Below are 21,538 nucleotides of genomic sequence, written 5' to 3'. Positions count from 1 at the left end.
GTTCTGCCAGGTCAGCATAGCCTACTTCCTAGATGACATTTAATGTGAGAAGGATTTTGGATAAGGAAAGGCTTTCCCATGTCCAGAAAGACCATTCATTAGAAGCATCGCTAACGGCGACACACCACACATACAGACGGGGAATTCTCATTGGCTCTTCAGAAAGTTGCAGGAAATACCAATCACTGATTCATTCTGTTTATGTCTTATGATAAACTTAATTTTTAATTAATTTACTTGATTCCCTACTAAGTTCAGTACATTGTTGAATTCTGTTTTAATGTCTGGATTCCGTGATTCCGTCCTCATTCTCAACATTGCGGATTTTCTCTGACCCTAGGAATGGTACAATTCCATTTATTCTGTTCCAGACATTACTATGAGCCTGTCCTCCTATTTTAAAGTGCCAGCCACCGCTGTTTCCATGGCAGGGGGAAAGACACACAGCAGTTTTACATTACAACACATCATTCAGATGATTGGTTGTCTGGGCAAAATGCAGAGGAATAGGATCCTCTTTTCAGCAGCCTCTCTATTGTACTTCCTGTTATCTTATTTAACTTGTATTGTACTTCCTGTTATCTTATTGAACTTGTATTGTACTGGATGCCCAGGTAGGCATTTGTCTTAGACTACATCACAGTTCTTCTGCCAAGGTGTCCACTTGCTCACTTTCTTGCATGGATTTAACGATAGTGGAAACTCACTCCAGACAATGCTTACAACAATCATATGTTTTTAAATCCACGACAGGGAGCGCAGACTTCTGGGAAATATTGGGGACTGAGCCGTTGTACTTTGTTGTTGTGTTCCAGAGGAGGGCCTGCTGTATCGAGCTCGCTATTTTGGAGACAATGAGTTGTACCAGAGGGCTCAGAAGATGGGCACACCGAGCTGCTCCAGGCTGTCTGACATCTCTGTTTCCTTGGGTGGTTAAATAGAAAGGAAGGCTGTTGATCGCCACACTGATAGGTAAGAGCTCACCACTAAAACAACCCAAATGGCACCCTATTCCCTTTCTAGTGCACTACTTTTGACCAGGGCCCATAGGACACTATAGGGAATAGGATGCCATTATGGACTTAGTCAGGCACAGTCTTGTCTCTATATAAGGCTCCGTTGTTGTAGTGTCCCCATTGGGTCAGTTATGAAGTCCTACTGAACTATGTACAATGACAGTCTGTCTCTATATGAGGCTCCGTTGTTGTAGTGTCCCCATTGGGTCAGTTATGAAGTCCTACTGAACTATGTACAATGACAGTCTGTCTCTATATGAGGCTCCGTTGTTGTAGTGTCCCCATTGGGTCAGTTATGAAGTCCTACTGAACTATGTACAATGACAGTCTGTCTCTATATGAGGCTCCGTTGTTGTAGTGTCCCCATTGGGTCAGTTATGAAGTCCTACTGAACTATGTACAATGACAGTCTGTCTCTATATGAGGCTCCGTTGTTGTAGTGTCCCCATTGGGTCAGTTATGAAGTCCTACTGAACTATGTACAATGACAGTCTGTCTCTATATGAGGCTCCGTTGTAGTGTTCCCATTGGGTCAGTTATGAAGTCCTACTGAACTATGTACAATGACAGTCTGTCTCTATATGAGGCTCCGTTGTTGTAGTGTCCCCATTGGGTCAGTTATGAAGTCCTACTGAACTATGTACAGTGGCAAGTAAAAGCAGGTGAACCCTTCGGAATTACCTGGATTTCTGCATAAATTAGTCATAAAATGTTATCTGATCTTCATCTAGGTCACAACAACAGACAAACACAGTCTGCTTAAACTAATAACACACAAACAATTATATGTTTTCATGTCTTTATTGAACACACCGTGTAAACATTCACAATGCAGGGTGGGAAAAGTATGTGAACCCTTGGATTTAATAACTGGTTGACCCTCCTTTGGCAGCAATGACCTCAACCAAATGTTTTATGTAGTTGTGGATCAGACCTGCACAACGGTCAGGAGGAATTTTGGACCATTCCTCTTTACAAAATTGTTTCAGTTCAGCAATATTCTTGGGATGTCTGGTCTGAACTGCTCTCTCGAGGTCATGCCACAGCATCTCAAATGGGTTGAGGTCAGGACTCTGACTGAGCCACTCCAGAAGGTGTATTTTCTTCTGTTGAAGCCTTTCTGTTGCTGATTTACTTCTGTGTTTTGGGTCGTTGTCCTGTTGCATCACACAACTTCTGTTGAGCTTCAATTGGCGGATAGACAGCCTTACATTGTCCTTCAAAATGTCTTGATAAACATGGGAATTCATTTTTCCTCGATGATAGCAAGCTGTCCAGGCCCTGAGGCAGCAAAGCTGCTCCAAACCATGATGCTCCCTCCACCAGACTTTACAGTTGGGATGAGGTTTTGATGTTGGTGTGCTGTGCCTTTTTTTCCTCCACACATAGTGTTGTGTGTTCCTTCCAAACAACTCAACTGTAGTTTCATCTGTCCACAGAATATATTTCCAGTACCGATGTGGAACATCCAGGTGCAATTATGCAAACTTGTTTTTATTGGACAGCAGTGGCTTCTTCTGTGGTGTCCTCCCATGAACACCATTCTTGTTTAGTGTGTTATGTATCGTAGACTCGTCAACAGAGATGTTAACATGTTCCAGAGATTTCTGTAAGTCTTTAGCTTACACTCTAGGATTCTTCTTAACCTCATTGAGCATTCTGCACTCTGCTCTTGCAGTCATCTTTCCAGGATGGCCACTCCTAGGGAGAGTAGCAACAGTGCTGAACTTTCTCCATTTATAGACATCTTGTTTTACTGTGGACTAATGAACATCAAGGCTTTTAGAGATACTTGTGTAACCCTTTCCAGCTTTATGCAAGTCAACAATTCTTAATCTTGGGTCTTCTGAGATCTCTTTTGTTCGAGACATGGTTCACATCAGGCAATGCTTCTTGTGAATAGCAAACTCAGACTGTGTGTTTTATTATAGGGTAAGGCAGCTCTAACCAACATCTCTAATCTCGTCTCATTGATTGGACTCCAGGTTAGCTGACTCCAGTTTTATCTTTTGGAGAAGTCATTAGCCTCGGGGGGGTTCAAATACTTTATCCAATCTACACTGTGATTATTTAAATAATGTATTCAATATAGACAAGAAAAATACCATTTGTTATTAGTTTAAGCTGACTGTTTGTCTATTGTTGTGACTTAGATGAAGATCAGATCAAATTTGATGACCAATTTTTGAGAAATCCAGGTAATTTCAAAGGGTTCACACTCTTCTTCTTGCCACGGTATGTTATGAAGGCCTACCTAACTATGTTATAACTAAGTTATGAGTCCCACTTCTTCTTGCCACGGTATGTTATGAAGGCCTACCTATGTAAGTTATGAGTCCCATGAACAGAGTGCACATGTTGAAACTAAATTGTTTTTTGCTCTCTCTTTTAGGTAGTTATATCGAAACCGCAAATAAAACAATTTTATTGCCTGTAAATACGTACGCTTTTCAACATTCGGGACTGTGACTTCACTGCACACAAACTCAGACAGACTCTCTCTCCTTGAGTTGGAGATCTCGTATGGCGAAGAAGAACAAGAAGAGAATGACCTAAAGTCTTGCAGAGGAAGAATGAATGCCCTCTTTGTTGATGATCATGGTGATGTGTCATGAAGTGACTGTGCTCTGTTACAAGCTGACTGTTTTACAAATGCACTGTTAGGGACTCCTGCTTTTACCCTCTTACGTCCTAAATGGTACACTATTTGCTATATAGTGCACTACTTCTTTTTTATCCGGGCCCATAGGGCTCTGGTCACAAGTAGTGCAGCATATAGAGAATAGGGTGCTATTTAGGATGCACCCTCAAGTCAGATGATGTAAGGGCGGTGTTATAATCAGGAAATACTCCAATCAGAAGTGGTTCATTATAGATGTCCTCCTTTAGCAAGTGATACTTCCGAGATATTCATCTTTTATTTCGATCTGGTGAAAACATCGAAGAATGGTTAAGACCAATTGAAGCTGATGACAGTTGGTTTCCTGATTTATACTTTATACGTAAATTATGATTTTTACTATGCAGGGATTATATTGATATATTCTATCAGAGTCAGTAAGGTAAACATACACCTCTCAAGACATGTACTGAGCAATTTTAATTTTGCAGACCTATGTATTTACAATGAGTGAACCCAGTGACTGAGAAAGTAATTTATTTATTGTTGGAATTCTAAAATATTAAAATGTTTTTAATCAAGATTTTCTTCATTAGAACACAACGGCTATCTAATAAAGTAGGTCTTGCTCACGATGACACGTCCATATTATGTTTTTACTCAAACAGGGAAAATAAATATTCTACGTGCCCCATCTGTCATTCTTCCTCTCTCTGTCTGTGTGTGTGGGAGCTGGGAGTTGGACAAGTGCCCAGACCAGTAAGTGCATTACTCATCAAAAAATTGGCTTGTACAACATTGACTAGTTGTAGCAAAGACGTGAAGATGTGCACGTTTTCTATCAAATCAGATGGGCTGTTGTGCACGTTTCCCAGGGACGGCTTCATTCCACAACGCTTCAGTATCTACAATATGAATTTAAAATCACAAGCAAATCAGTGGTGAGGAACTAGAATAACAATGAACATCTACCCTGGGGCTGGTTGGCACTAGTTTTTATATACTTCTCAGTACTTGACTGCCCCTTTTAGAACAGATGTCTTCCAAGGAATTGTGTCTCATATACACAGGCCATTTCTTGGGATACTGCAATATATTTCTCAGTTTATGGTCAACACATGTAGTTGACTTGCTGTATCGCTAGAGGGCGCTGACACAGGGAAAAAACACGTCTGAGAAAAACAAGGAGCTCAGACAAAGGCCCTGCAATGAATGGAGAAAAACAAGGAGCTCAGACAAAGGCCCTGCAATGAATGGAGAAAAACAAGGAGCTCAGACAAAGGCCCTGCCTGCAATGAATGGAGAAAAACAAGGAGCTCAGACAAAGGCCCTGCAATGAATGGAGAAAAACAAGGAGCTCAGACAAAGGCCCTGCAATGAATGGAGAAAAACAAGGAGCTCAGACAAAGGCCCTGCAATGAATGGAGAAAAACAAGGAGCTCAGACAAAGGCCCTGCAATGAATGGAGAAAAACAAGGAGCTCAGACAAAGGCCCTGCAATGAATGGAGAAAAACAAGGAGCTCAGACAAAGGCCCTGCCTGCAATGAATGGAGAAAAACAAGGAGCTCAGACAAAGGCCCTGCAATGAATGGAGAAAAACAAGGAGCTCAGACAAAGGCCCTGCAATGAATGGAGAAAAACAAGGAGCTCAGACAAAGGCCCTGCAATGAATGGAGAAAAACAAGGAGCTCAGACAAAGGCCCTGCAATGAATGGAGAAAAACAAGGAGCTCAGACAAAGGCCCTGCAATGAATGGAGAAAAACAAGGAGCTCAGACAAAGGCCCTGCAATGAATGGAGAAAAACAAGGAGCTCAGACAAAGGCCCTGCAATGAATGGAGAAAAACAAGGAGCTCAGACAAAGGCCCTGCAATGAATGGAGAAAAACAAGGAGCTCAGACAAAGGCCCTGCAATGAATGGAGAAAAACAAGGAGCTCAGACAAAGGCCCTGCAATGAATGGAGAAAAACAAGGAGCTCAGACAAAGGCCCTGCCTGCAATGAATGGAGAAAAACAAGGAGCTCAGACAAAGGCCCTGCCTGCAATGAATGGAGAAAACAAGGAGCTCAGACAAAGGCCCTGCAATGAATGGAGAAAACAAGGAGCTCAGACAAAGGCCCTGCAATGAATGGAGAAAAACAAGGAGCTCAGACAAAGGCCCTGCAATGAATGGAGAAAAACAAGGAGCTCAGACAAAGGCCCTGCAATGAATGGAGAAAAACAAGGAGCTCAGACAAAGGCCCTGCAATGAATGGAGAAAAACAAGGAGCTCAGACAAAGGCCCTGCCTGCAATGAATGGAAAAACAAGGAGCTCAGACAAAGGCCCTGCCTGCAATGAATGGAGAAAAACAAGGAGCTCAGACAAAGGCCCTGCAATGAATGGAGAAAAACAAGGAGCTCAGACAAAGGCCCTGCAATGAATGGAGAAAAACAAGGAGCTCAGACAAAGGCCCTGCAATGAATGGAGAAAAACAAGGAGCTCAGACAAAGGCCCTGCAATGAATGGAGAAAAACAAGGAGCTCAGACAAAGGCCCTGCAATGAATGGAGAAAAACAAGGAGCTCAGACAAAGGCCCTGCAATGAATGGAGAAAAACAAGGAGCTCAGACAAAGGCCCTGCCTGCAATGAATGGAGAAAAACAAGGAGCTCAGACAAAGGCCCTGCCTGCAATGAATGGAGAAAAACAAGGAGCTCAGACAAAGGCCCTGCCTGCAATGAATGGAGAAAAACAAGGAGCTCAGACAAAGGCCCTGCAATGAATGGAGAAAAACAAGGAGCCTGCAATGAATGGAGAAAAACAAGGAGCTCAGACAAAGGCCCTGCAATGAATGGAGAAAAACAAGGAGCTCAGACAAAGGCCCTGCAATGAATGGAGAAAAACAAGGAGCTCAGACAAAGGCCCTGCAATGAATGGAGAAAAACAAGGAGCTCAGACAAAGGCCCTGCAATGAATGGAGAAAAGACAAGGAGCAATGAATGGAGAAAAACAAGGAGCTCAGACAAAGGCCCTGCCTGCAATGAATGGAGAAAAACAAGGAGCTCAGACAAAGGCCCTGCAATGAATGGAGAAAAACAAGGAGCTCAGACAAAGGCCCTGCAATGAATGGAGAAAAACAAGGAGCTCAGACAAAGGCCCTGCAATGAATGGAGAAAAACAAGGAGCTCAGACAAAGGCCCTGCAATGAATGGAGAAAAACAAGGAGCTCAGACAAAGGCCCTGCAATGAATGGAGAAAAACAAGGAGCTCAGACAAAGGCCCTGCAATGAATGGAGAAAAACAAGGAGCTCAGACAAAGGCCCTGCAATGAATGGAGAAAAACAAGGAGCTCAGACAAAGGCCCTGCCTGCAATGAATGGAGAAAAACAAGGAGCTCAGACAAAGGCCCTGCCTGCAATGAATGGAGAAAAACAAGGAGCTCAGACAAAGGCCCTGCCTGCAATGAATGGAGAAAAACAAGGAGCTCAGACAAAGGCCCTGCCTGCAATGAATGGAGAAAAACAAGGAGCTCAGACAAAGGCCCTGCAATGAATGGAGAAAAACAAGGAGCTCAGACAAAGGCCCAAAGAGCTCAGACAAAGGCCCTGCAATGAATGGAGAAAACAAGGAGCTCAGACAAAGGCCCTGCAATGAATGGAGAAAAACAAGGAGCTCAGACAAAGGCCCTGCAATGAATGGAGAAAAACAAGGAGCTCAGACAAAGGCCCTGCAATGAATGGAGAAAAACAAGGAGCTCAGACAAAGGCCCTGCAATGAATGGAGAAAAACAAGGAGCTCAGACAAAGGCCCTGCAATGAATGGAGAAAAACAAGGAGCTCAGACAAAGGCCCTGCAATGAATGGAGAAAAACAAGGAGCTCAGACAAAGGCCCTGCAATGAATGGAGAAAACAAGGAGCTCAGACAAAGGCCCTGCAATGAATGGAGAAAAACAAGGAGCTCAGACAAAGGCCCTGCAATGAATGGAGAAAACAAGGAGCTCAGACAAAGGCCCTGCAATGAATGGAGAAAAACAAGGAGCTCAGACAAAGGCCCTGCAATGAATGGAGAAAAACAAGGAGCTCAGACAAAGGCCCTGCAATGAATGGAGAAAAACAAGGAGCTCAGACAAAGGCCCTGCAATGAATGGAGAAAAACAAGGAGCTCAGACAAAGGCCCTGCAATGAATGGAGAAAAACAAGGAGCTCAGACAAAGGCCCCAATGAATGGAGAAAAACAAGCTCAGACAAAGGCCCTGCAATGAATGGAAAAACAAGGAGCTCAGACAAAGGCCCTGCAATGAATGGAGAAAAACAAGGAGCTCAGACAAAGGCCCTGCAATGAATGGAGAAAAACAAGGAGCTCAGACAAAGGCCCTGCAATGAATGGAGAAAAACAAGGAGCTCAGACAAAGGCCCTGCAATGAATGGAGAAAAACAAGGAGCTCAGACAAAGGCCCTGCAATGAATGGAGAAAAACAAGGAGCTCAGACAAAGGCCCTGCAATGAATGGAGAAAAACAAGGAGCTCAGACAAAGGCCCCCTGCAATGAATGGAGAAAAACAAGGAGCTCAGACAAAGGCCCTGCAATGAATTCAGACAAAGGCCCTGCAATGAATGGAGAAAAACAAGGATTCAATGAATGGAGAAAAACAAGGAGCTCAGACAAAGGCCCTGCAATGAATGGAGAAAAACAAGGAGCTCAGACAAAGGCCCTGCAATGAATGGAGAAAAACAAGGAGCTCAGACAAAGGCCCTGCAATGAATGGAGAAAAACAAGGAGCTCAGACAAAGGCCCTGCAATGAATGGAGAAAAACAAGGAGCTCAGACAAACAATGAATGGAGAAAAACAAGGAGCCTGACAAATGAATGAATGGAAAAACAAGGAGCTCAGACAAAGGCCCTGCAATGAATGGAGAAAAACAAGGAGCTCAGACAAAGGCCCTGCAATGAATGGAGAAAAACAAGGAGCTCAGACAAAGGCCCTGCAATGAATGGAGAAAAACAAGGAGCTCAGACAAAGGCCCTGCAATGAATGGAGAAAAACAAGGAGCTCAGACAAAGGCCCTGCAATGAATGGAGAAAAACAAGGAGCTCAGACAAAGGCCCTGCAATGAATGGAGAAAAACAAGGAGCTCAGACAAAGGCCCTGCAATGAATGGAGAAAAACAAGGAGCTCAGACAAAGGCCCTGCAATGAATGGAGAAAAACAAGGAGCCTGTGTTGCAAAGAATCCTAGTCTCTAATGCGGTGTTGCTTCATGATCCTTCAGAACTATTCATGTTCCAAGTCATCTCATGATAATCCTTTCCTACTCCGGCTGCTTTTACACAATACACAGGCAGATAATGTGGATCATTTGTCCCAATTATTGGCAAAGATCTGATCTAACTGATCAAAGTGGAGTTTCATTCAGTGATAGGTATCACACGGTGAGCAACCTACATATGGTGTTCTTGATTCAATGAGGTAAAGTGGAGTTTCATTCAGTGATGGGTATCACACGGTGTGCAACCTACATATGGTGTTCTTGATTCAATGAGGTAAAGTGGAGTTTCATTCAGTGATAGGTATCACACGATGTGCAACCTACATATGGTGTTCTTGATTCAATGAGGTAAAGTGGAGTTTCATTCAGTGATAGGTATCACACGGTGTGCAACCTACATATGGTGTTCTTGATTCAATGAGGTAAAGTGGAGTTTCATTCAGTGATAGGCATCACAACACACCCTCTCATAAGACAATCTGAAAGGTTTTGTAAATAAAAATATTTATTGTCCGAGGTTCATAAAATGGAAAGTATCGAGACAGTACAGATATTTGAATATCAAATAAAATGATGCACAGATGAATATGCAGGAGGACAATCCAGTCGAAACCGGAAATAAAGAATCAAGTAAACTGACCTGTGGTTCACAGAATGGATGCTACAGACAGAGAAGCAAGTACTGCGACGTAATGTTGGTCTCTAACCAAACATGTCAATCTGGTCCCCTCACCATAGTGTACAATGAAATGCCACGAAGAAAAAAATAATTACCACAGTTTCTAAATGGCCACATACAAACATTACCATACAGCTAGCTGCCATTGTCTGGTTTCAATAGAAACAGGTAAACATTTTTAACAATAAATGGAAAACCAAACCACCCATCTTGTATAAAAATAGATATTAGTGGTTTGCAAAAGTGCCAGAAACTTCATTTTTCAGTGTTTGAGTTAACACCATTCTCTTAAGCACCCTTAAACTACTCACATACCATTTACTGTGCGGCTCCCTGCTCCATTCTCTTAAGCACAATAGTTGTTCTTATTAATTTGTCACGTACCATTTACTGTGGTTCCCCTACACAGGAACGCCAATCGGCAAATAATGAACATAGCAAAGTAATTGGCGGTTCATCTTAACAGTTAAGAAAATGTCCTAGAAAATCATACATTTGACTAGAATCCCAAATGTTGATCACTAGGGCTCTGATGAGCGTTGTAGGTAGGACACTTGGTACAACGAGGTTTATTAGAAAAATATCTAAAGAATGTCTCTTTGGTTTCTCTCAGCATTCTTCAATGAGCAACTCTTCAGAGCTGTACAGTTTCTTCTTGATCACTCTGAAGCCCGTGCTCAGTCTAATTGCCTGTCTCTTTACGGGACTGGATGGAGACTTTGTGGAGAAAAGCCCTTGGATTTTGGGCCACAGTCCTCCAGAATCGAGCCTCAGCACCAGTGTGAGCTGGAAGGTAGGGACGAGATATGGGTCCACGGCGATCTGTTCCATACTCTGACACACCTCCCCCTGTTCCACACAGAGGTCTATGAGAGCCCCCCTCAGGCCACAGGGCTCGCTGGCCGCCAGGTGAAGGAGCTCTTGGCCTATGTGTTCTAGAAGCTTCTCAGGGATGAGTAGTTTCGAACATCTAAGGGCACCGTCTTTGGCTTCCCTTAAGCTACTGGCAATTAGGTGCACAAGTTCTTTCAGAAGGGTCTCCTCCATTGAGAGGAGATCATCGTATAGCACGTTGCTGAAGTCATCAGATGAGGAGATCGAGGGAAAGTCAAACCCTGAAAAGACAGAGGCCAGTTTTAGTCAGACAGAACATCAGATAAGAGCTATTGTTTTTGTCAAACTAGCAATAACCTGGCCTCAGATCTGTTGATTTCTGTATTAATAGCCAACTCCTATCCTCAATAAGACAGCACAAACAGGTCCTGGGACCAGGCTAGGTCGAGTTATTAAATATTTACCGGAGTCTGAGAGATCAGTCCTGCTGCCATTGTCTGAGTCGGAGTCTAAACTGTGACGGCTGCTCTGACCGTCTCCACTGAAGTCTGTTAACTTCTGCACCAGTTTCCCCCATGAAGACCTTTTGGCAGTGGCGTCCATTGGAGAAGGAGATGAGCTGAAGATATCTAAATCATGGACCATCATGGTTGTAGGAAGTGCATGCATCATTTCCAAGTGGTCAAGTGTTAAACTTATAACTCAGGGATCATAGATCAGGTTCTGTTGAGAGAAAAAAGGGCAAAAGATGAGACCACTGAATTTGAAAGTAACGTTGACTAGCTAGAATTTACACAGACAAATCTAACAATAAGGCTACTAATTCAGTGACTGATATAGCTAGTTATCTATTGTAATAAACGTTTACCGAGTGGAGGAAAAAGACAGTTGACTAAGCTAGCTAACGTTAGTCCTTTCATTCCCTTGTTCAAAGTTGACGGTCGAGACAATAGGTTGAAATAATAGCCAGTGACAGTAATGATACTTACAAAGATATGTTGCTAACGTGGAAATGTTCTTTCTGTTGCTAATCCAGTTTATTTATTTTTGTTGCTGCGATTGAGGACAAAGGCTTCCCAGTCAAGCCGACTATACATGTAACTCTCCCGTCACACAACTGCTCAGCTCTGCAGATATTCTGCAACGACGAAGCTGTTTAAATATGCAGACGGGAGAACAGCACGCCCAGTTCTCACTTGTCAGCCAATCAGCGGCAGGACAGCACGCCCAGCTCTCACTCTTCAGCCAATCAGAAGCAGGGGCACGTCATCGGTGTTCTATCTTGCCTGGTAACATGCGGTTAATCACAGAGGGGGCAGAAGGACCGACAGAGACATGGTGAAGGGGGGGTGGGACCCTCAAAATGTATTTTCTGATCGGGAAAAACACCAGCTACAGTCTTTGGTGCACGTAGTACTAGCCCGGACATAGCCAGGACGTAGTACATAGCCCGGACATAGCCCGGACATCTTAAAACTCCGTGCACTTGTTCATTTCCAAAAGAATAGGACGCAATACATTGACTAAGCAGAAGGTGTAACATTACGTCATGGGTTTGGAACCATGTATCTGATCCAAACTAAGCGTATTACATTGTACCAGCTGAGTAGGCATAGTCCACTGCTTACTACACTACACGTAGTTCTAGATACAACATGCATTTTACCTGATACCCTAAAAATAACTTACAACAGCAGGGTCATCAATTTGGTGGTGCGTAGTTGTGATTTTACTTGCAAGAATAACTGTCGAAAATGTTTTGTCATCATTTGGTGGTGCATAGCTATGATTTTACTTGCAAGAATAACTCGAAAATGTTTTGTCATCATTTGGTGGTGCATAGCTATGATTTTACTTGCAAGAATAACTGTCGAAAATGTTTTGTCATCATTTGGTGGTGCATAGCTATGATTTTACTTGCAAGAATAACTGTCGAAAATGTTTTGTCATCATTTGGTGGTGCATAGCTATGATTTTACTTGCAAGAATAACTGTCGAAAATGTTTTGTCATCATTTGGTGGTGCATAGCTATGATTTTACTTGCAAGAATAACTGTCGAAAATGTTGTTTTGTCATCCCATGTACCCCCCCAGCCCCCCAAACCACAGGCAATAGGCATAGAAACTGTCCACTGCAGGTAAACAAGAGAACCGCAGACAATGGACACACTTCTGGTTATAATACAGCTCGACTTTATACATTTTCATGTTGCCTTTACATTATGTCAATTCATCAGTTGGTTCCAGTAACAGTTCTTTATGTTATTCAGTCCAGGTATGTTACTTATGTTATGCTCAGCTGCTGTTATAGTACATACTGTATATTGTAACTTTGCATCTCCCACTCCCCACAGGATAGAATATTCTCTGTTACCGTTTGTATAGCAAGGCAGAGAGCATTTACAGGTATATTGATCCTTTATCAACAAACGACATTATATTAGTCTCAGACGTATTGCTGAACTGTCTGTAATACCTTATCTGTTGATCATGTTGCTGATGTCACTATAAAAGGATAACATGGTGACTATTGAGTGTGAGGAACTGTTTTCAGGAAGTGGGTTGGAACATTATCTTCATGTCGTGAACATCGTGTTCTTAATGCAGATAAACAAATTAGTTGGTTTTGTGTTTGGAGGATGCAGGGACACATTTTGCATTGTTCTGTGGTTTTAAAAAAAAATCATTGTCACCGGATTAGGTGCAGTGAAATGTGTTGTTTTACAGGGTCAGCCATAGTAGTGTGATAGGTGCAGTGAAATGTGTTGTTTTACAGGGTCAGTCATAGTAGTATGATAGGTGCAGTGAAATGTGTTGTTTTACAGGGTCAGTCATAGTAGTAGTTCCAGACTCATATTAAACATCTCCAATCCAAAATTAAATATAGAATTGGCTTCCTATTTTGCAAGAAAGCATCCTTCACTCATGCTGCCAAACATACCCTCATAAAACTGACCATCCTACTGATCCTTGACTTAGGCGATGTCATTTACAAAATAGCCTCCAACACTCTACTCAACATATTGGATGCAGTCTATCAAAGTGCCATCCGTTTAGTCACCAAAGTCGCCAATTCTTCCTTTGGCCGCCTCTCCTTCCAGTTCTCTGCTGCCAATGACTGGAACGAACTGCAAAAATCTCTGAAGCTGGAGACTCTTACCTCCCTCACCAGCTTTAAACACCAGCTGTCAGAGCAGCTCACAGATCACTGCACCTGTACATAGCTAATCTGTAAATAGCCCACCCAACTACCTCATCCCCATACTGTATTTATTTATTTATTTATCTTGCTCCTTTGCACCCCAGTATCTCAACTTGCACATTCATCTTCTGCACATCAATCACTCCAGTGTTTAATTGGTATATTGTAATTACTTCGCCACCATGGCCTATTTATTGCCTAACCTCCCTTATCTTACCTCATTTGCACACTGTATATAGACTTTTTCTACTGTATGTTTGTTTATTTCATGTGAAATTTTGTGTTCTTTTGCTTTTCTTTATTCTTGGCCAGCTCGCAGTTGTAAATGAAAACTTGTTCTCAACTAGCCTACCTGGTTAAATAAAGGGGATGTGTTGTTTTACAGGGTCAGTCATAGTAGTATGATAGGTGTTGTTTTACAGGGTCAGTCATAGTAGTACGATAGGTGTTGTTTTACAGGGTCAGTCATAGTAGTACGATAGGTGTTGTTTTACAGGGTCAGTCATAGTAGTATGATAGGTGTTGTTTTACAGGGTCAGTCATAGGAGTACGATAGTTCTAGAACCATAACCATTAATAAACCTAATGGCACAACGTTGAGTTCTAGAACCATAACCATTAATAAACCTAATGGCACAACGTTGAGTTCTAGAACCATAACCATTAATAAACCTAATGGCACAACGTTGAGTTCTAGAACCATCCTCAGTAATAAACCTAATGGCACAACGTTGAGTTCTAGAACCATCCTCAGTAATAAACCTAATGGCACAACGTTGAGTTCTAGAACCATCCCCAGTAATAAACCTAATGGCACAACGTTGAGTTCTAGAACCATAACCATGAATAAACCTAATGGCACAACGTTGAGTTCTAGAACCATCCTCAGTAATAAACCTAATGGCACAACGTTGAGTTCTAGAACCATCCCCAGTAATAAACCTAATGGCACAACGTTGAGTTCTAGAACCATCCTCAGTAATAAACCTAATGGCACAACGTTGAGTTCTAGAACCATAACCATTAATAAACCTAATGGCACAACGTTGAGTTCTAGAACCATCCCCAGTAATAAACCTAATGGCACAACGTTGAGTTCTAGAACCATCCTCAGTAATAAACCTAATGGCACAACGTTGAGTTCTAGAACCATCCCCAGTAATAAACCTAATGGCACAACGTTGAGTTCTAGAACCATCCTCAGTAATAAACCTAATGGCACAACGTTGAGTTCTAGAACCATCCTCAGTAATAAACCTAATGGCACAACGTTGAGTTCTAGAACCATAACCATGAATAAACCTAATGGCACAACGTTGAGTTCTAGAACCATCCCCAGTAATAAACCTAATGGCACAACATTGAGTTCTAGAACCATCCTCAGTAATAAACCTAATGGCACAACGTTGAGTTCTAGAACCATAACCATTAATAAACCTAATGGCACAACGTTGAGTTCTAGAACCATCCCCAGTAATAAACCTAATGGCACAACGTTGAGTTCTAGAACCATCCTCAGTAATAAACCTAATGGCACAACGTTGAGTTCTAGAACCATCCCCAGTAATAAACCTAATGGCACAACGTTGAGTTCTAGAACCATCCCCAGTAATAAACCTAATGGCACAACGTTGAGTTCTAGAACCATCCTCAGTAATAAACCTAATGGCACAACGTTGAGTTCTAGAACCATCCCCAGTAATAAACCTAAGGGCCCAATGGAAAACAGCATCTAATGGTTTAAGTATAGTTGCTGCTACAGGCATTTAGATAATATCCCCAGAATTTTAAATCGACATAAAAGTGGCCTGGACAATATCCTTCCTGATATCAAAAGTCAGACATGCTTTGTTTCTGCAAAAGAAACCAACCTTGAACTTTCATCTTCTTCACCACCTTAGTGACATGTTTTTTTTTAAATGACATTTTGTCATCAAGCCAGATACCAAGATATTTGTAGGAAGGAACTCGCTCAATTTGTGCAGCATTCAAACTAGTAATTTAAATCTGGATTATAGGACCTAGAACAAAAGCGTTTGGTTTTGTTTGTATTTACCACCAACTTTAGATCCAACAGTGACCTCTGCAGTGCTAGCAAATCAGATTTTAAACGTGAAAAGATTTGGCCAACTGATGCAGTTGTAATGAACTTCTTCGTCTGGTGAGGAGTAGGAAGGATCGGACCAAAATGCAGCGTTGTAAGTGGCCATGATCATGTATTATATCAGAACACGAAAAAATACTAAATTACAATGTGAAGGAAAGAAATGAAAATTGAAACAGTTCTGTATGGTGAAACCACAGACACAGAAAACAACTACCCACAAATCATAGTGGGAAAACAGGCTACCTAAGTATGGTTCTCAATCAGAGACAATGATAGACAGCTGCCTCTGATTGGGAACCATACCAGGCCAAACACATAGAAAAGCAAACCTAGAAAAACAACCTAGAATGCCCACCCCAACTCACGCCCTGCCCAACCTAAAATAGAGACATCAAAAGGAACTAAGGTCAGGACGTGACAGCAGTAATGGAATACAACACTATCATCTGCACACAAAATGAATATTACAATTGTTTACAGCATTACTAATGTTTTTTTATTTCTATATATAGATGGTAAACGTTAGCAGGCCGAGTATGTAACTCAAGGATCTCAGATTTGACCTCATCTACCTTGATGGCCTGAGTTCTGTCATTGAGATAATTACGAAATCATCAGCAAGCATCAGTACCCAAGCCTTTCAGGACAGCTTATTCAACAGGATAACATGGTCTATATTACCCTATCAGGACAGCTTATTCAACAGGATAACATGGTCTATATTACCCTATCAGGACAGCTTATTCAACAGGATAACATGGTCTATATTACCCTATCAGGACAGCTTATTCAACAGGATAACATGGTCTATATTACCCTATCAGGACAGCTTATTCAACAGGATAACATGGTCTATATTACCCTATCAGGACAGCTTATTCAACAGGATAACATGGTCTATATTACCCTATCAGGACAGAATAACATGGTCTATATTACCCTATCAGGACAGAATAACATGGTCTATATTACCCTATCAGGACAGCTTATTCAACAGGATAACATGGTCTATATTACCCTATCAGGACAGCTTATTCAACAGGATAACATGGTCTATATTACCCTATCAGGACAGCTTATTCAACAGGATAACATGGTCTATATTACCCTATCAGGACAGCCTATTCAACACAATAACATGGTCTATATTACCCTATCAGGACAGCTTATTCAACAGGATAACATGGTCTATATTACCCTATCAGGACAGCCTATTCAACAGGATAACATGGTCTATATTACCCTATCAGGACAGCTTATTCAACAGGATAACATGGTCTATATTACCCTATCAGGACAGCTTATTCAACAGGATAACATGGTCTATATTACCCTATCAGGACAGCTTATTCAACAGGATAACATGGTCTATATTACCCTATCAGGACAGCCTATTCAACAGGATAACATGGTCTATATTACCCTATCAGGACAGCTTATTCAACAGGATAACATGGTCTATATTACCCTATCAGGACAGCTTATTCAACAGGATAACATGGTCTATATTACCCTGGCAGTACTATTCTTTCTATCATCTAAGACCACTGCAACCAGCATGGTAGCCATAGTGATGCCATCTAAACCCCAGTATGCCTTAGTCATATGTTTAAAGTACTTCTGACATCCTCCACATGTTACACTAAACATGCTACTATATGTACACTAAACATGCTACTATATGTACACTAAACATGCTACTATATGTACACTAAACATGCTACTATATGTACATTAAACATGCTACTATATGTACACTAAACATGCTACTATATGTACACTAAACATGCTACTATATGTACACTAAACATGCTACTATATGTACACTAAACATGCTACTATATGTACACTAAACATGCTACTATATGTACACTAAACATGCTACTATATGTACACTAAACATGCTACTATATGTACACTAAACATGCTACTATATGTACACTAAACATGCTACTATATGTACACTAAACATGCTACTATATGTACACTAAACATGCTACTATATGTACACTAAACATGCTACTATATGTACACTAAACATGCTACTATATGAGTAATCATAAAATATCGGACTCACAAAAATACCTACTGATTAGAAACGAACTTAAGTTGTGCTGCATCGGCTCAGTAAAGTCACTTTTTACTGTCCCAAAATTGTCAGAATAAAGTGATCGGCTGGTAAACTAAGTGTGTTCTGTATCAGGCCTTGCTGCTAGTAGGAGAACACATTCTCAACCAGGCTTTTGTGGTCTGCCAGAGGAAGAAAAGAACAGTTTTTGGATGGCAGCCAGGTATCACATATGCAGTGAAACAACACAACACGAGAGATGGACAGACTGTACTAGTCAAGGAGATTGAACTGCGAGACAATGCACAATGCACACAATGTGAACTGCAGCAAGACAAACAATGTGCTGTCATAAAATGATTTAAGGCTACCTTCAACAACCTTTGTCTCTATCTGATCAAGGAAAATAGATAGGTTACCGAAATCAGTAGAGGCAAGTTGATTGTTTGAAAAAAAACTTTTATTATGTGTACTTTGTAAAAATACAAATCTACCAACTGACACAACAAGAGACACAAAGTGTAGAGAAACAGGAGCTTGGTTAAAAAACAAGTTTTAACACAGTAAGAGACACAAAGTGTAGAGAAACAGGAGCTTGGTTAAAAAACAAGTTTTAACACAGTAAGAGACACAAAGTGTAGAGAAACAGGAGCTTGGTTAAAAAACAAGTTTTAACAAAGTAAAAGACACAAAGTGTAGAGAAACAGGAGCTTAAAAAACAAGTTTTTCAAGAGACACAAAAAAAACAAGCTTTTAAAAAACTAGTTTTAACACATCAAGAGACACAAAGTGTAGAGAAACAGGAGCTTGGTTAAAAAACTAGTTTTAACACATCAAGAGACACAAAGTGTAGAGAAACAGGAGCTTGGTTAAAAAACAAGTTTTAACACATCAAGAGACACAAAGTGTAGAGGAACAGGAGCTTGGTTAAAAAACTAGTTTTAACACATCAAGAGACACAAAGTGTAGAGAAACAGGAGCTTAAAAAACAAGTTTTAACAAAGTAAGAGACACAAAGTGTAGAGAAACAGGAGCTTGGTTAAAAAACAAGTTTTAACACAGTAAGAGACACAAAGTGTAGAGAAACAGGAGCTTGGTTAAAAAACAAGTTTTAACGGGACTAACTTTAGGACCCAGAAGTGTTCCTCTCGGTTAGTCACACCCTTTTATTAAAAAAAAAAACAGTTTGTAAACTAGTACAGTACATTCTGTACAGTCAACCAACCACTGAGCTTCCCCACAGCTCATTCAACTGAAAAACATTCATTCACTGGTGTGATCACCAAGTACAGCACATTTCCTGACTTCAGATTCAATAAGAGCCACCAAACACCAGGGTGAAAGAGACTGGCTCTCTGCCAGGGCCACGCTCAGTAGACAAACACTGTGGAGGAACAGCGCAGAGAGAAATGCCATAGAGCTGACATTTTAAAATGCTCTATTCTACTGGACATTACAGACAACATAGAAGTTCCACAATACATTTCTATCCCAATATCCTGTAACATTGCACCCTGCTGATCAGACTCCTGGTAAACAACAGTCTGTCCCTGGACTGTACTGATCAGACTCCTGGCAAACAACAGTCTGTCCCTGGACTGTACTGATCAGACTCCTGGTAAACAGTCTGTCCCTGGTAGTGTAGACAGAACACATACAGCCCTGGTAGTGTAGACAGAACACCTACAGCCTGGTAGTGTAGACAGAACACCTACAGCCTGGTAGTGTAGACAGAACACATACAGCCCTGGTAGTGTAGACAGAACACCTACAGCCCTGGTAGTGTAGACAGAACACCTACAGCCCTGGTAGTGTAGACAGAACACCTACAGCCCTGGTAGTGTAGACAGAACACCTACAGCCTGGTAGTGTAGACAGAACACCTACAGCCTGGTAGTGTAGACAGAACACCTACAGCCTGGTAGTGTAGACAGAACACCTACAGCCCTGGTAGTGTAGACAGAACACCTACAGCCCTGGTAGTGTAGACAGAACACCTACAGCCCTGGTAGTGTAGACAGAACACCTACAGCCCTGGTAGTGTAGACAGAACACCTACAGCCTGGTAGTGTAGACAGAACACCTACAGCCTGGTAGTGTAGACAGAACACCTACAGTCCTGGTAGTGTAGACAGAACACCTACAGCCTGGTAGTGTAGACAGAACACCTACAGCCTGGTAGTGTACACAGAACACCTACAGCCCTGGTAGTGTAGACAGAACACCTACAGCCTGGTAGTGTAGACAGAACACCTACAGCCCTGGTAGTGTAGACAGAACACCTACAGCCCTGGTAGTGTAGACAGAATACCTACAGCCCTGGTAGTGTAGACAGAACATGATAGTGTAGACAGAACACCTACAGCCCTGGTAGTGTAGACAGAATACCTACAGCCTGGTAGTGTAGACAGAACATGATAGTGTAGACAGAACACCTACAGCCCTGGTAGTGTAGACAGAACACCTACAGCCCTGGTAGTGTAGACAGAACACCTACAGCCTGGTAGTGTAGACAGAACATGATAGTGTAGACAGAACACCTACAGCCATGGTAGTGTAGACAGAACACCTACAGCCCTGGTAGTGTAGACAGAACACATACAGCCTGGTAGTGTAGACATAACACCTACAGCCTGGTAGTGTAGACAGAACACCTACAGCCTGGTAGTGTAGACAGAACATGGTAGTGTAGACAGAACACCTACAGCCTGGTAGTGTAGACAGAACACCTACAGCCCTGGTAGTGTAGACAGAACACCTACAGCCCTGGTAGTGTAGACAGAACACCTACAGCCCTGGTAGTGTAGACAGAACACCTACAGCCCTAGACAGAACACCTACAGCCCTGGTAGTAGACAGAACACCTACAGCCCTGGTAGTGTAGACAGAACACCTACAGCCCTGGTAGTGTAGACAGAACACCTACAGCCCTGGTAGTGTAGACAGAACACCTACAGCCTGGTAGTGTAGACAGAACACCTACAGCCTGGTAGTGTAGACAGAACACCTACAGCCTGGTAGTGTAGACAGAACACCTACAGCCTGGTAGTGTACAGCCTGGTAGTGTAGACAGAACACCTACAGCCTGGTAGTGTAGACAGAACACCTACAGCCTGGTAGTGTAGACAGAACACCTACAGCCCTGGTAGTGTAGACAGAACACCTACAGCCCTGGTAGTGTAGACAGAACACCTACAGCCCTGGTAGTGTAGACAGAATGGTGATTTTATTAACAAAACCTACTTCTCTCCCCCTTGTCCTTTAATGACTGACTGCCTGATGTTATTGTGTGTGTGTATCTGCATATTGAGAGCAGCTCTGAGGACATCGACACATGGACGTACTAGTACTGTCATCCAGAACATCAGTCTGTTCAGTCCCCTCCCTTTAGAATGTGTGGAGAATAACAAGCCTGGCTGTTGCTGCAGATGTTATTGTGTTGCCCTACAGTCTCATTGACCTTGGTATTTACAGTAATACAATTAGCCTGGTTCTATTGTTTTCAACTATGATGACCACAAATAATCCATTGTAATAATGTTATAAAACTGTAAATAACTCGGATACAATTGATTCTGTATATTTTTATTTAAATATTTAATAAATGATAATCCAAGTTTGTCATGTTTTCATTTTAATACATAGGAAGAGCATTCCATCTTATTTCGTTTATTTAAAAAAAACACTAAGTAAAACATGAATGCAATCAATTTCCCCACTATAACATGATTAATTACTCAATTCATAATTCATTGCAGTGATAAAG

The 21,538-nt window shown here is 41.8% G+C and overlaps 2 protein-coding genes across 3 annotated transcripts in view; one reads left to right on the top strand and one right to left on the bottom strand.

Moving 5' to 3' along the window:
- The window catches only part of dnajb12b (DnaJ heat shock protein family (Hsp40) member B12b), a 20,242-nt gene extending 15,910 nt beyond the window's left edge, over positions 1-4,332 (top strand). Inside the window, 2 exon segments of the mRNA XM_065022983.1 lie at positions 816-972; positions 3,409-4,332. Of these exon segments, the coding sequence (XP_064879055.1) occupies positions 816-937 (122 nt within the window). The 3' untranslated portion in view covers positions 938-972; positions 3,409-4,332.
- A 5,033-nt stretch (positions 4,333-9,365) lies between these two features.
- On the bottom strand, positions 9,366-17,914 carry ddit4 (DNA-damage-inducible transcript 4). Of its 2 annotated transcripts, none has more exons than XM_065022982.1 (3): positions 17,794-17,914; positions 10,860-11,118; positions 9,366-10,676 (listed from the first exon to the last, which is right to left on the bottom strand). In XM_065022982.1, the coding sequence occupies exons 2-3, from the start codon at positions 11,065-11,067 to the stop codon at positions 10,171-10,173; spliced, it is 714 nt and encodes a 237-aa protein (XP_064879054.1). In that variant the 5' UTR covers positions 11,068-11,118; positions 17,794-17,914; the 3' UTR covers positions 9,366-10,170. The 2 variants fall into 2 exon arrangements, with proteins under 2 accessions (XP_064879054.1, XP_064879052.1); XM_065022980.1 differs by lacking the exon at positions 17,794-17,914 and adding an exon at positions 11,385-11,519.
- Between the last annotated feature and the right edge of the window lie 3,624 nt (positions 17,915-21,538).

Source organism: Oncorhynchus nerka, linkage group LG10 (genome assembly GCF_034236695.1).
Source record: "Oncorhynchus nerka isolate Pitt River linkage group LG10, Oner_Uvic_2.0, whole genome shotgun sequence".
In the NCBI taxonomy this organism is placed as follows: domain Eukaryota; kingdom Metazoa; phylum Chordata; class Actinopteri; order Salmoniformes; family Salmonidae; genus Oncorhynchus; species Oncorhynchus nerka.
Note: the sequence above shows the minus strand (reverse complement) of the source record. Positions and strands in the feature narration are given on the sequence as shown.